This window comes from Pleurodeles waltl, chromosome 5, assembly GCF_031143425.1.
Source record: "Pleurodeles waltl isolate 20211129_DDA chromosome 5, aPleWal1.hap1.20221129, whole genome shotgun sequence".
Taxonomy (NCBI): domain Eukaryota; kingdom Metazoa; phylum Chordata; class Amphibia; order Caudata; family Salamandridae; genus Pleurodeles; species Pleurodeles waltl.
Genome location: NC_090444.1, coordinates 1,766,129,834 through 1,766,145,571, shown reverse-complemented (window position 1 = coordinate 1,766,145,571; position 15,738 = coordinate 1,766,129,834). Strand labels below are relative to the sequence as shown.

The window sequence follows — 15,738 nt, the reverse complement described above, 5'->3', positions numbered from 1 at the left end:
ACATCGTACAAGGGCTCCCCGGGGTCTGGTGGCACTGAGCCCGACTCGCAGACCCTTCCCACTGTAACTCCACAAACTGCAGACAATCTAGTAGAACTACAGCATCCTTTTCTCACATTTGAACTACATGCTTACGTAATTGACCATTTTTATGTTGTTGTGGTTCTCTCCTTTGTATCAATGTGCGATTATTTAAGATCTGATCGCTACTAACTGCGCACAGCATCCGCCGAGCGCTCTGTTGCAAGACGCCCGTCGCTAGCACGTTGATGGCATTGGGTCTGTAAGTTCAGTGGCACATGTTAAACTGAGGGCACAGAGGACGTGCAACCAAGGTGCAAGCCGCACCCCTGAGCGCCAGCAGAGAATGCCAGAGGTGACTTGTTGAACTTCTACCTCTTGCCTGAGCCCCAACTCTTCACACATGCAGCGAGCGAACACGTTTTTCTTGCGTGTATCCGAGATATTGGAGCCATTGGAATCAGCGACATGTTCGCCTTCTTGTGCCCCCCGCATCCCCCGCCCCACCGTGACCCCCTCTTTCTCAACCACATCAATGATGCCGACCACGAACATTTATTTTTTCACGCTTAACGTCCGAGGCGTGCACACAGCGAGGAAGCGCTATGCAGTTTATTCGTACATATGACGCCACAAGGCAAATGTAATGTTCCTTCTAGACTCGCAGCGCGTCCGAGGACCTCGCACGACTTCGTAGAAAGTGGCGGGAAACACTACACGCCACACATACCCAGCCTACGCATGGGGAGCATTGATGTGGTGACACCTGGGGTCCCATTTCATGCATCGGGAGTCATGGCTAACAAGGAGGAACGATACGTGCTGCTAGAGGGCCACCTCGATGGTAAGCCCATTCTGCTGAGGGCATACATACGCCCCTGATGTTGATCAGGGTTCCTTCTGGGATAAGCTATCAGCCCCTCTCGCACTCACGACACACCTGGCTTGGCTGTTAAGTGGTGATTATAGCTGTGTACTTGACCCCCGTCCCCTCTGCCCCCCCTCCAGGCTTCAGGCACCCCGCTTTCAAACATAGAGCAACATGGTCCCTCCTGGACGTGTGGAGAGCACAACATGCCACTACTAGGCTCTGTCCATTTCACTCCATCCCTCTTGGGATGTTCTCCACTCTGTGTCTGAGCACGTCACGTCCTCTGTTCAGATCCCCTCTCCTCACGTGCACGACACTCCCACTACCGGGGAAGGGCGATCTTGGACCGCAACGCTCACATGATGGATCTAGATATACCCGCTAGGGTACACAAGGAAGGCGATAAAGCGAGGCGCCTACTCGCGTGGCTTGTTAGACAGAGGGAGATTGTAACCCAGAATACAAAAATTCCGTCCCCATCGGGAGGGGTGGTCCATACATAGGGATTCTATCTATGTAGTGTGAGTGTAATTACTTTGTGTGGTGTGAATTGCGTGGCATGGAAACTTATTGTGTTGGGTGGAATTATGTGACGTGGAGTAGAATTTATGGGGCATGGTGTGGAGTTGAGTTTCATGGAGTGTAATTATGTGGCGTGGAGCTGAGTGGACCTATGTGGAGTGTAGGTATGTGGCGGGAGTGTAATTATGTAGGTTGGAGTGGAATTGTGTGTAGTGGAATTATCTGGAGTTGGATTGTGTGGAGTGTAAATAAGTAGATTGGAGTGGAATGGGATGCGTTTATGTAAAGTGGAATTATGTGGCATGTACCGGAGTGGAAATATGTGGTGTGGAATTTGTTAGATTGTAATTATGTGGCGTGGAATTGTGAGATGTTGAAACGTGTGTATAGTGGAATTATGCAGCGCGGATTTCTGTGTTAGTGGAATTTTGTTGCACTTAATTGTGAGTATAATTATGTGATGTGGAGTTGAATTATGTGTAGTGGCATTGTGTGGCATAGAGTGAAATTATGTGGCGAGGACAGGCACGGAGTGTCGGGTGGGAGAATAAGAGGGACTGCATAGGAGGGGATGGATTCAAACGCAAGCTTCCCAGTGCCAGAATAAATACAGTCCACAATGTAGACCTGCTTATCTGGAATCTGCAAGCAAGCCAGGGGAGAGGATGTGGTGTGATGGCCAAAGCTGCTGGCTTTGTAACTGAGGAACCTTTTTCAAGCCTCGGTGCCAGCTCAACATCCTGTGACTCTGGGCAAATCACTTCATCTTCCTCGGCCTACACAATATGAGCATGTCAAGCCGTTCACCTTTTCCTCGTCTCCCACTCAGCAGAGCCTGTTTGTCCAACATCAAAGCACTAAAATAGGTAATTGTGACTTTGTGTCTCAAGGGTTTGCATGTTGCTTTTATTATATTTTTCATCTGATTCCATAGAATAACTTTAAGATTATACAGCTAAATTGAACATGGCAGATGTCAAATGGCATTTGCCTTGGGGACCAATATGTCATCTTGATTCCCTGTTCGAAGTCCTCTGAGACAGAGCTTCTCAGTGCAGAAATAAATAACGTCAGCATTTGCAGTGGGAAACTCAGCCTTCTGGGACTACAACCCCAGAAGCAAGATCTGCAGTCTGAGATCTGCGAGCAAGTCAGGGGAGAGGATGTGGCATAAACTTTGAAGCTGGGGAACCAGGTTTGAGTGTTGATTCCGGCTCAACATCCTCTGACTCTGGGAGATCACTTAATCTTCTTGTGTCTACACAAAATGAATGTGTCCTTGTGTAAAGCGCTTCAGCACATTCGGGTCAAATTTGCACTATATAAAAAGCTGCAACAAAAGTCAGAGGACGGGATAAAGGCATATGCACAGCACGAAGAGGGAGGGGGAAGCAAGCATACATAGACCAGCTACGAAAGATGTACTCTCCCAAAAGCTCGAGCAGTGTAAGGGCACAAGTAATGGGGCCATGCTCCAGGAGAGGGTCACATGCTCGAAGAGACAGCTCATGCACTGCCTAGATGAGACCTAAAAAGAACCTCCAAAAGCATGCACCTGCAGTGAGTGGAAGGAGACTGGCCACTGGAAGCAGTACTTGGTCCAGGCTCCCCGGCTCGAGGGCGGAGGCAAGGAGGAGGCACTGACCAACAAGGAAACAAGAGTGATGTGGGAGCCAGCCAATGATAATGAATCAAAAGGGGATTTGGAAAACAAAAACAGATTGTGGAATTAACTAGGTCCAGTTTATTGCCAGAGCATGTGAGGTGAGGTTGGGTAGAACACGTTCTTGTTCTGGTGCATATCTCACAGGGATTCTTTCTGTTTATATGCAGATAGGCTCAGCAAGTAATGTTATGGCTGGTTGGTTGGCGTTTCTGTGTTATGGAGTGTTTCCATATAAGTCAGAGATTGCTGTATTGCCTTTTTGGGGTGGTGGGGGTGCTGTAACCGGTATTAGATGCAGTAATATTGATGCCACAGGCACTGATTGCAAGTTCGCAAGATGGTTTACCAGGCTGTGGCCTCTTCAACTATTCTTTCCACCTGAAGTCTACTGAAGATGGCACTTCACAAATTCCAAGATGAAAATGTGATTTGACTGTGGTATAAAGGTTACGGTGATGTATTATTATAAGTTCCCCTCAAGTCACAATTTAGCCCTGTGCTGTTACAAGAAATTGACTCCACTGCCTGCCTTATGTGCTTTTCATTAAAACACAGGATTGGAGTGACTGCCCCTGTTTTAAAAAGTGGTGTAATAATACTGTCATGCAGTTAAACCTCAGGGCAGACAGGAAACTGCAACAATCATGCCCACATATTGCTCCCATTCTCACTCAGCAGTAGCACTCAAATTGCATTTCAGGGATGAGACCAAAAAGGCTGAAACTGGTCTGGGGTTGCTTTTTTCACATTCAGAGGAGCCATTTGGGCTGGACTGTTTCTACTGGAGCAAGACTAAGGCTGTTTTGCATAAGGTTGGTTCCTGCATGTAGTGACACACTGAGAAAAAATGCTTGGCTGAAGTGTGGCCCAGAGTAATTACCACTGTGCCACTGGCTGAGATTAATTCAAGTGCTTTGGCTGTTGCACTAAGTGCGATGGCTGTACCCAGATGTGGGTTCCAGGCTCCCAGTACCCAAAGACACAGGGTAAACTTCAGTGATGAGGCTCCGCAAGGCTGAAGCTGGGTTGCGACTTCTTTTCGTCTCATCCGGAGAAGGCGCAGCCTGTCAGTTCACAGGGGACTGTCCCTACTGGAGAAGAATCAATGCTAATTTGCATCAGTTTGTCGCTGTATGTGGTGGCACTGCCAGCAAAAACTATGGACTGGAATGGGCAAAAGTTATTACTGGTAGGTAAGATAAATTCAGGCATTCTTCCTATCATTTTTTAGCTTCCCTCAGTGTCACAGAGCAATGTCATTCGCAAGAGGTGTAAGGACAAAGTTTAACATTTAGAAAAACCAAGGGAGATGAGTGTGTTCCTCTGTTTATCTGGCAGGTTCACCTTTGCACCACGCAGTATGTCAGAGGACTGTTACCTAAAGGAAAGATAGATTGCAGAAGGGGCACCACATCAGGACCACAATTTGTTTTCACAATTTGCATTTGAGATCCAATATGGTTATGGGGTGATATCCTTAATGTATATACAATTCCTTTCTTGCAGTCATGTGAAAGGCCTCCACTTGAATATGGTGTTCGTCTCACAGGGGCCATCTCATTTCTTCACTATCTTGTTCGGGAAGTACTTCCCTGGACTCTTCGGCCTGCGAGATGTCGATGTCCAGCGGATGTTCCCTTTTATGGAAAAGGTGTTGTATCACATTGTGAAGGAGAGCGGCTACATGCATATCCAGGCAACGAAGCCCGACACTGCTGGTAAGCTTCTTAAAAAAAAAAAAAAATGGGGATCAAGGTGATTTGAAACCGCACCTTCTTCCTTTATTATATATATGCAATTTATGGCACTTTTTGGTCCACAAGTCGTGAGGGCCAACCCCTAGACCTCAAATAGCCATGGGCCCATAACATTGAAAAGTGCTGGGTCTCCTTTTCACTGCTGGTAAGATGTGCAGATCTACAGGGCTGGAAGCATGAGGGTGGCAATGTAAGGTAACAACCCTGAGATTGGATTCTTTAGGAAACCCTGTGGAGCTTGTGTTATTTTATGGGCATGAACATCTGATAGTGTTATATTAACTTTAGAGTTTGCACTTGTGCTATTGTGCATTATCACCCAAAGTCCAAAGAAAAGTTGGAGAGAGCAAAGAATTCCAGAGTTCAGGAGCAGAAACTCGAAATGACATATTCAGTAAATATCTATGTTCATGTAACCTAGGTCTGAGGTTCAAAATAGACTGGAAGCGCGGATGAAAGAGGCAAATCTGAATTTTGCGACCAAAGTTCGAAACTGATCACTGGTCACCTTCAGAGTATGGAATACTGATCAGCCATCAAACAGTGACTCACCAGACTTGCACATTCGTGTTCAGTGGAAACAGAGTCAAAAAGCTGTGTTTCCCTTAAGGTAGGCGCGTACGCATCGGGGTGGTCCCTTTTGAGGATTTGGTTACAAGGTCAGGTTTGTTGCTCCCAAAGAGAAGCAAAGGGAGGTAGGTTCTGCCACTGATGGAAGACATGGAGAGCAGTAATCACATGGGGGGGGCACCAACTCTGTGTAGTTTGGAACAGTATCTAGCTCTTCGGAGAGCCTGAGAAGGTGGCCATTTACACGTAAGCATATGCAAGTTCTCCAGCGATACAGGAAGCCTGAAGGAGATAACACTCTATACAGGGAACCTATGGAAGATGAGCAGCTGTCCGGGGAGCTTGGAAGGTGATAACTGAAGGTGACTACTTTCATGTGGAGCCTGTAAAATGTGATCCAATTACACCAGGGTCTTGGGCGAAAGGTCAAATCACATGGGGAGGCCCAGAGAAGGTCAGGAAAAGTAGGTAAGGTGCCCACGCGAAACGAATGGTGACACCGGTCACTGAAGAAAAGCTGAAAAATGAAACCAGTCCTGACATAGGATGATGGAGATTGCAACCACACGTGGCAGCCCCATGTAGCGGACTCCTGCGCAGATGTTGTGAGGTTCTGTACTAGCAAGAACTAACTGGAAGACGCTCTGGAGCTGCAGGTGCCATAATCAGAATGGGTACCATCCTTCAAGGAGCAGGATCTGGTGCCAGCTTCTGCTGTCTCCACCCACTGCGCTCACTCCCAGGCACCGCTGGCCTGTTTACTCAGTAGCATCACTGATCTGCCATACTCAGTTCTCAGCCAACAGAGTATACGGGTTTCTCAAGCTCATCATGTAAACCACCACAAGCAAGGATAGTGCTCACCATTAGGCTTTATTCCCACCGCCACACACCTTCCAAAATCCAACCAAAGACCTCATGTGTGGCCTGTGCTTACCACACTCAGTGACTGCACCCACCATGTGTTTAACCCGGTGTCTAACTTAAAAAAAAAAAAAGGTTTTCACACCACAGGCATCTTATGTTAGGTCTGCAGTCCCTTCACCCTAAAACATGCCCCATTTGGGGAGTACAACGAGGGACATCTGACTTTTGATGTTGTGTCCAGTGAATTATAGGAAGTTTCAATAGACTGGTACAGTAAAGGCTTGTTCTTGCAGTGGTCCACTCTAGGGCAGTTAATTAACAGATTCACTTAGGGATATTTTTTTCTGTAAACAAAATGTTATTGATTTTTAAGCATCTAACAGAAGAGACATGTACATTATTGCATACTTTTTGTGACAACCCCTGGTCTCATGTACAGCCCTCTCCTGCGTTGCGCACTAGTCAATCGCTTGTCTGCCGCTGGGGCAGAGAAGGCATCCGCCATCCTTTGGCGATATCCCTTTGCACTAGCGCCATTCTGATCCCCCTGAGGATCCTGGCTCCCTCCTCCCCAGCATCACACACCCACTCCAGGACTCCCAGTAGAAATGGCAAAAGGAAGGTGTCGATGGGACTCCCACCACCCTGGCCGGGGCCCCTATGATTTTGTCCCAGTAGCTCGCAATCACGGGACTCTCCCACACCATATGATGACAAGCATTGCAAAGCCAATAGGTCTCGCCTTTGGGACCTTATAAGCGTTTACCCATGCAGCACATTATCAGACTACCCAATGGGTCAACTTCAGTTTCTGGTCCTGTGTGCGACCGGAAACGCCACAGGTGACACAACGTCAGGTAGATTAGAGCTTTAAACACAGGGACGCCCGGATCTAACCTACAGAAAACAGCATGTGCTGGCACTACCTTAGACTTAAATCGATGTATGGCATGAGAAGTGGCGATGGCTTGAGGATCGGAGATGTATGTAAGGGGCGGGGCACTGACATCAGAGTTGGAGATTCCTGGCATGGGGGATTGCAGTGCCTTTAGGACTCGAGGCGTACGACATAGAGGCAGAACTACCTTTGGGATCTGAGGTGCAGGGGAGCTGCTCCTGTCTTGGGAACCATAGATGCGTGGTATAAAGGCCGCATGAAACCATTGCTGACCACACAGGAGGTTGGGAAGAGTGGAATGAAAAACTTGTAGTGCAACCAACAAAAAGAGCTTTACATGAGCAAAAATTAAATTACACAAGGACAAATCTATTTTTGGTTTATATGCATGGGGAAATTCAGTGATTCGCTTAGAATCACAGGATGTTGAGGTGACACCGAGACTCGACCCGGGTCTGTCAGTTCTACAGTCAGCAGCTCTGCCCATTACAAGGCATCTTGTCTGTAGAAGTGAGAAAGAGCTCGTGAGGTCCAGTGAAGGAGGGAAAACTGCAAAGTCGCATACTCAGTAGTAGTGAGAGGAAGCTGGGTGGGTAGTTTGGTGGTGAGAACTGTAGCAACACCTACGTAGCGCATTAGTTACGACTAGAGACCGTAACTTGTGCAACCTTCCCTGGCTCAGCCACCCTAATCACCACCGAAAGAGGTGTTTGAAGGTTAGTGCTCTGTATTCCTCAAAGCTTCCCCTGACATTGAAGAAATGGATGGGCATGTGTAAGTAATTAAGACCAAACAAGGAAAGAAAACAGTTTTTTTCTGAGACTCTTGGAGAGGTGAGGGTCTGGGCTGCTTTCCCCTGCGCACACTTCCTGTTCTCCAAGGCTGACAGTAACTTGGGCATGCGCAGTAAGGCCCCAATCGATTTAAATGGGAGCGCCTCCGGGGGGAAATGGTGTTTTTGTGTTCAAAGAAGAGGTGACAGTCCAGGCCTTGGGAGGCGTCCGGCTTCAGAATTCAGCGTCTAAAGTGCGTTTATATTTATAACTGTTAATTAAGGAATTGGGGCGCCAAATATAAGATCCTGCAGAGATCTAAACGAGCCAGTGCGCGGCTGGGAAAGGCTGGGTTTCCGCCTGGCCTGCAACTGACACAACTACAGTCCTAAGGGAATTCCCTGATTTTGTAACAGCCAAGCTGTCCTCTTCATTAGGAACCTTTAGTTGCCGTTATTAACTTTTGGTAATAGTTTGATGCAGTCAAGTGGTGCACGCTACAAGGTGAACTGCCTCATGGTGCATGCACAAGGCGAACTGCCTCATAGGGTTTAAATAATTAGTGTTAAACCAAACAAAACCTTGTAAGGATGAATGTCCGAGCCTACGTTCAAAAAGTTACGCACACAAAATAAGATGAAGTGATGCAACCCCTCACACAGCCTCCATGTACTGTCTGATGCCTATAAACAGCCGTGATTGTGAAGCAGTGTTTAGGGGAGAGGATGTAGGGTAATGGTCAGAGCTGCCGACTTTGGAGCTGGGGAAAAGAGTTCTAGTCTCTGCGTCGGCTCAACATCACGTGATTGTGGGCAAATCACGTAATCTCCCCGTGCCTACTAAACATGAATGTCTCAATCTCTAATGTAACAGGTGCTCATGTGAAGCGCTCTAATACCTTCAGTGGATGGGCGCAGACACTGCAAAGAAACAGCAACAACAAACCGCAAAATGCCCAAAACAACATGCTGCCGTGGAGCGGGAAGCAAAAGAAAAAAATAGTGCACATCAGTAAGGTATATGGCTGATTGTGCAGGAATCCATGCAACAGGATCAGTCTTTAAGGCGGTAGCAAACCAGCCTCAAGGTGGGACAAACGCAACCATTTACCTACCAAACCAAAGGAATTTCGAAAGGCAAGCCAAGGAACCAGTGAAAGTGATGGGCGCGGTGAAAGCCTAAAGAAAAATATTAGAGCATGTGGAGAGAGCAGCGCATGCGCGCTGCTAGGCTCGACCTAAAAATGGACCGGGCTCCCAACACGCAACATGCCAGCGACTGTAATGTGCCCGTACACCATAGATGCTCGGGTGTCACTTATGGATATTTTAACTTCTCAAGGAAGTGTACAATTGTATCGAAAAATCAACTGAATAGCTCGTATAACCACACATACAAAAATAAAATCACATGCTGAAACAAACTGATCCACACACCTACTGATAATTACCCATGCCCACATATAAGGATGGGCACAACCTGACACAAATATACTCAAAATCCACTTCTAATTAATAACACCGCCATTTCTTGGTCTGTTGGGGAAAATATCGTCGTATATTCTCTGTATACGTGTGTGTGTGTATACATGTGTGTGTGTGTGTGTGTGTGTGTGTGTGTGTGTATATATATATAAATACATATGTATATACACACACACAATATACAGAAGCACATTAATACATTCAAAATATGTAACCAGCAGCATTCATAATCTTTACAGTTCTGTATAAATTCACTTTCCAGTTTGACACAAAAGGTTAAGGTTCTGCTTATCTTTTTTGCAGAGGTTATATCATTTTAATTGCCTTCCATTACTCCTTTTCCAGTGTTACATTTATAAAAATCTACACAAGTCCAATCTCATCTTAATACCAGGGCCTGTTCCCCGTCCCTGATGCTGCTATGTTTGCTGTTGCGTAAGTAGGAATTATCTCAGTGGGCCCAAACATCTCAGGGTCATTTTCAGGGGAAAATATGGACGTATGCATTTCTGTTGTCTCAGTACAAAACATTAGGGCCTAGATTGATGAACAATTCACGCAACGCAGTGCGGCAACCAAAGTTCCTGGACTTTGTTGCGGGAAAGAGCAGAACTGTGCCATATCTCCTAAGATTTGATGCTGTTTCCTCTCCCCCTGTGCTGGTGCACTAGTGCACGCACCCTCGCGCCATAGTGCAAAGGTGTCTGCGTTACTTAAGGAATAGTTGTTATACTTCCAGTACAAAAAATATCCTTTAACACTTTTCCTTCTTTGTATGTGTGTCCTACAGTGCCGGTAGGTAAAAGTAGGTAAAATGAAAAGAAATTAAAACATTTTTTTCTTTCTCCTCGCGGCTCCCTCAGGAGGCGTAAGATTTTGTCGCAAATCACTGTCTACAAACTCTTGTAGATAGGAATTTATATCAAAACCCATGGGTGGTTTCATCGAAACGCTCATGGAACGTCATCCTGATGCAAAGTAACACAAAACAGTGCACAACGTCACTTTACGTTACGATGGGAAACTATCCAACCCAAATTCTGATTTGCGTTGGACACTAAACGCCAACAAAATACTTTGCGGCGGTTTGTTTTTAAAAAATAACAAAGCGTCAGTAAATCTGGGCCTAGATCTTTAAACCATGTCCTCTGTGTCAGTGGTGGGGTCCCTTTCCCTAACACATTGCCGCCCTGCTCTTGGCCGTCAGCAGTGCCAATGTAGTGAAGCGCCTACCTGAAGTCTGTTTCCTTTAAGGAGCCTAGTAGTGTGTCCAGCAGGGAGAAATGTACTTCGTAGTTGGTGATTGCATTCAGTTTTCTTTCTGTACTGTAGCCCAGTAGTTTGCTGCATCTGGGCAGTGGCATGCCTTGTATAGCAGTTCTGCTCAGAAATATGTACATCTAATGACCAGAGCTGCCGACCTTGGAAGTTGGGAACCAGCTTCGAGACCAGGCCTCGGCTCAACATCAGCTTATAGTGAGCAAATCACTCAATCTCCCTGTGCCTGAAAATGTGTGGTGTAGCCTGTGGCTTATGTAAAGTGCCCCAATGCCTTTGGGCCACGTTTGTGCGATTTAAAACTTAATATTTTTTTAAAAAGTGGCTTCCATTCTAAGGCCAATTACATGTAGCCTTGCTGGCGTGTAATAATGTTGTTGTGTAGATTTCAAGTATAGTTGCCTGTTCTTACTGTTTTTGGAGACAGCCTTTATCTAGGTGCAACATCATTGCCACCGAATACCTGTTAACTCTTCCTCTAAAACACTTTAGCTGTAATTTATCCAGATGTCTAGGCGCTATCTGTCTGACCCCACAAAGACCACTTCTGGAACCTGACCTTGAAATGTTTTCTAGAACTCCCAGTGCAAGTTCAGTGCTTTTGATCATTCACTTACACATTCTGTCCCCTATAGATGCCTGAGGTCCATACACTCGGGTAACAAAAAGACCACTTTTTATACCCAACGCTCCCCAATTACATGTTTATTAGAATAGTTACACAGGCAGAAGATACTGAACTGTCCATCGCACTATCCATCGCATGGTGAATTGAGGGCAGCGTCGCCCACCTACATCTTTCATGGGGTGTCCCGAATCCACATCTAGATAGATTGCAGTGTTAGGTACAACAATTCTGGGGGTGACTTTCATTCCCAAGGACTGATGCGTTGCACTGCTGTTCTGAGAATTTGGTGTGTTTTACTCCTACACTGAAGCGATCTGTGGATGCTGATAGCTGGTTTCATTTGCTGAACTTGCATACGTATCTCTGTCAAAAGAGGCTGAATAAAAATGTACATTGGTCTGTACATTTTGAAATAAAATGAAAAGCTCTGTTCCTTGACCCACCCCATTCAAAAGGTGAGTTGTTGCCAGCTATGGATTCTTTATGGTGTACAAATGAGGAAACCTATATTTTTGATACAGTGGCAATTTTCTTTCTTTGATTTTCTTGTATGGGGTGTGCAGGTATTTCAAAATAGTTAGTAAACTTACACAAAGTTTAATCTTGTGGTTATGTTCTCACCGTAAGAGTTATTCTACTACAATATCTACACAAATCCACAAAACCTACACAGGTTTGAGGTCGCCAGACCTGGGAGATTCAAGATACTATGACAGTTGCTTTTGAGGATTTTTGTTGCATTTGAGATGCACAAAACAATATTATGCAAATGTATGGAACAACTGAAAGTCTGTTCTCTGGGGATTGTGAGTTTGCAAGAGACGGGCAGTGCGCCAACAGAAATATCTGGTGGTGCCAAAGCCCAATACATAGTTTGTCTTGATACACTACTAGGCAAAGAAAATACAATTCTTTAAGTTACTGTGAAAATGACTGACTGGTGTCCAATGCACAACAGAATCTGCACATACATACCCTGGCCAAATGATATTGTTAGTATAGCTCACAGACTGGCAGGCGCATGGCACTGTAGTGTACACAACCCAAACACTCTGCAGATCTCGAATTCAGGGGTGGGAATCAGGGCATCATGAAATGGTCAGGTGGGCAGCATAAGTGCCCCTCTTTGCATGCTCGCCCCTTTGGGTGCACACCCAAGATATAGATTTGAATCGGCTCCCACTATCCATGTGGGTGGATAGCGTGCTTGGATTGACTTTGTGAGCAATTCCGAAATAAGTGCTACTGAGAGAGTCACACAGCTGTGGCCCAAAGTATTGAAATATAAGCCACCCACGGCGAGCTCCCTTCCCCAGTTGACCTCTGTGACCTTCAAGAGTGTTACTGGTGCAGATGACCCACAAGGCCCAAGCGCCTCAATCTAAAAAGTGGCCCAATGAGTCCACAAAAGGTCTTAAAGTGGACTCTCTGCTCCAGGGATAGCCAGAGCAAACTCTTCCTGGTGGTGGTTGCATGATCAGATGTTTTCATCTTAGAAATGGGTCAGATAGCAAGATTTTGCACTCACTGCAGGCCTTATAAATTGACCTAGTGGAAACCCACATATATATACAGTTCTAATAGTTTTATCTATACAAAATGCAAAAAGTAACCATTGTTACACGAGGACCAGATGGAGGAAAGGGTGAGACGTTTCTGAGTGAATGAGTAAGTAGAAAGCAAGTGCCGAGGACCCCGCTGAGTGAAGGTAAGCTCCCGGATCAAGGAGTACCCACAGCGACAAGCGCTCACTCATACTGGAAAGCCATCAAATACTGTTCCAACGAGTCGAGCGCCTCCTGCTTTACTCACCTAAGGATTCACATAAGATCCGCATAAGATTGCCTTTATTACCAGAAAACACGCTCTAGCTGCTCCTTCAAGAAATGCTAAGTAGCTGGATCACGCAAACTCTTTGTATCTCGGGCTGTCCACATAGTGCAGCTGACCGGGAAGGTGGCATCCTGACCCCTTCCTTGGCTTGCACAAATGCACCCATCTCAGGGCATCTGCATTCTCTACACTGGCTCCTATTACGAGTGCCACAATTTTTAAGAAGGCCTCTGCCTAAGATTTGTGTGTGGATTTGTGGAAGGGAGGCCCAACCATGGAAAGGCCTGATTATTATCTCTTATTCTACATTTTTCCTTTATTTTTCACTAAGTTCTAGTGTTGCGAAGTTATGGTAAAATGACAATTGGCGCTTACAACATCTAGATAAATAGGTTATTCTGGTATTATCTTTAATAAAAACGTCTTCGGCAAAACACAGCTGTGTAGTCCAGAAAAGCACCACAGCAGTTTAGCAGAGCTCTGCTGGTGCGCTTAGAAAGGATTTTAGAAAACCCTGCAACGGGTTAAATCACGACCCATTCTCTTTCAGCACTCTTGGCTGAATTTCAACCTCCAGTCCATGGAGGACATTCATCTACCCTGCACGGGCATACACGACCCCCCTACACAATGCAACGGGGCCTCGCTTAGCCTGGCACTGTTTACAGATCAGAGAGGAAATATTCAGCTGGCGACAGGAAGGTGGAACTTTCACACAGTGTTGTGCTAAGAGGCAGAACTGTGTCCTCAGAGCTGGCAGGCCACCACCGCCCTCTCTAATCTCGCGGAGTTCTCTCCGCTCTGAGGGACGGGTACTTCCTGTGCTGCCAGTTAGATAAAGTTTCATATAAGAGTAAGCCAGGACAGTTTAAGGAGGTATATGATTAACTCAAAATATAGATTTTTTTTCTGCCTCTAGTTTCTCAAGTCATGTTGTAGCATTTTTATGGTCCAGCACAAAGGGCTCCGTCCATTCTGTAATCTCTCTTTGGGTTTGAAACCACGCCCATCACTCACATTGGTTTGTGGGCTTGCCTTTTAAAATCCGCTTGCTTTCATTTGTGAAAGGCTTGCATACGTCATGCCTTTTCCGGTGTTTAGCCCACCTACACAGCACCGGTAAAGTACCAAAAACATACGAGGCTCGATGTTTTCAGCCTGGAGTTCGGACTACTTTATCTGTTTATTTTCCACGCAGCACGATTGCGCTGCATTTTACATAGCGCGATTGCGCTGTGTTTTTTTTGCTTTACAACGCTAATAGCTCTAACTCGAACAAATGCGAGACCCGTTGCATTGAAAATGCTTGTTTAAATTATATTAGAACATTGGAAGCTCAATTGAAAACAGTGGAGTGCTCCGGGCTTCTAATGGCCGGTAGAAGCGGAGGGCCAACAGTCCAATATTGTTGCTGTGAGCAAAGGCCTCGCAGAGTTTGAGGGGATTTCAATCTCCCTCTGGTTCGCAAGGCCTTTGTTTTATTTCTTAGAACATTCTGCCCTCTAGTGGTGGAGTGTTCTAATAGCCTTGCAGCCCTCCGTAGCTGGCCTATACTGGCATTAAAGACCCGCTCCCTTGTTAAAGGCTTGTTGTCGGCTCGGGCTTTTAACACTGGTGTGGGCTGTTAATGACCAGTATAGCCCACTGTGGCGGGCTGAAAGGCTATATTAAAACACAGAATTGTTGAGAGCTCCATTTAAGACAACTGTGTAGCAGCCGGGTTTATAATGGCTGGGATAAGCCCAGAGCTCCTACATTCCAACGTTTGACTTTGTTTCTCCCTTTTTAATTTAGAACGTTTTACCCTCTGTGGGTGTCATGTTCTAATAGCATTAAAGCCCTTCTGCCTCTGGAAATACCAGTTTTTTTATAGGCCCTGTTCCTCAGTTCTCAGGTTCGAGGCCTTTAACAACAGGGATAGCCCTCGGCAGCAGGCTGTAAGGCTATTATAACGTGTTTCATGACGCTTTTTGGCAGTTTTGGCATCTCTAGCCGCTGTGAATAACATGCATTGGCTTTGCGGCCTATTGGCACTGCCGGTGCCGTTTATTCATGTTGTACAGTATTAGCAAAGACGCATACGACGTACATTATAAACAAAAGATGGGTTAAAAGGCGCAGCGAAGCAGTCCTGTCTTTTTATACTTGTGCACACGTGACATGGGCACCGCTTTATTTTTTTAATTTACCAATCTGATGTGGATCTGTAAATTAAAAAAAATATGAAAGTGAAGTACAGCGAGTGTGATTTTATTTAAAAAGAAGGGCTGGCTGCAATTTGCTGCCTGGTCATCGCAGAACATTTAAAATGAAAAACAAAATAGGATCATTAGGTGGTGTCTGTATGGGGGAGGAAGGAAGCAACACAGGAGCATATTGGAGTAGCAAGATGATCAGAGACAAGAAAAGAAGCAACAAGGGGGGATAGAGCAACGTAGTGGCAAAAGAAGAGATGTGTGAGAGCAACACAGCATGGAGGAAGAGACGCACACAGGTGAGAGATAGAGGAACAGAGTGCGGAATGTGAAAAAAGCACATGAGGGAGACAGCTGGAAAACACATTCTCTCTG

At 45.9% G+C, this 15,738-nt stretch overlaps 1 protein-coding gene across 2 annotated transcripts in view; it reads left to right on the top strand.

The window, feature by feature from the left end:
- Positions 1-15,738, top strand: part of EPHX1 (epoxide hydrolase 1) — a 162,579-nt gene that overhangs the window by 131,968 nt on the left and 14,873 nt on the right. For both annotated transcript variants that reach the window (XM_069236188.1, XM_069236189.1), the window contains exon 7: positions 4,587-4,798. In XM_069236188.1, coding sequence (XP_069092289.1) covers positions 4,587-4,798 — 212 coding nt within the window. The remainder of the gene's footprint in view (positions 1-4,586; positions 4,799-15,738) is intronic.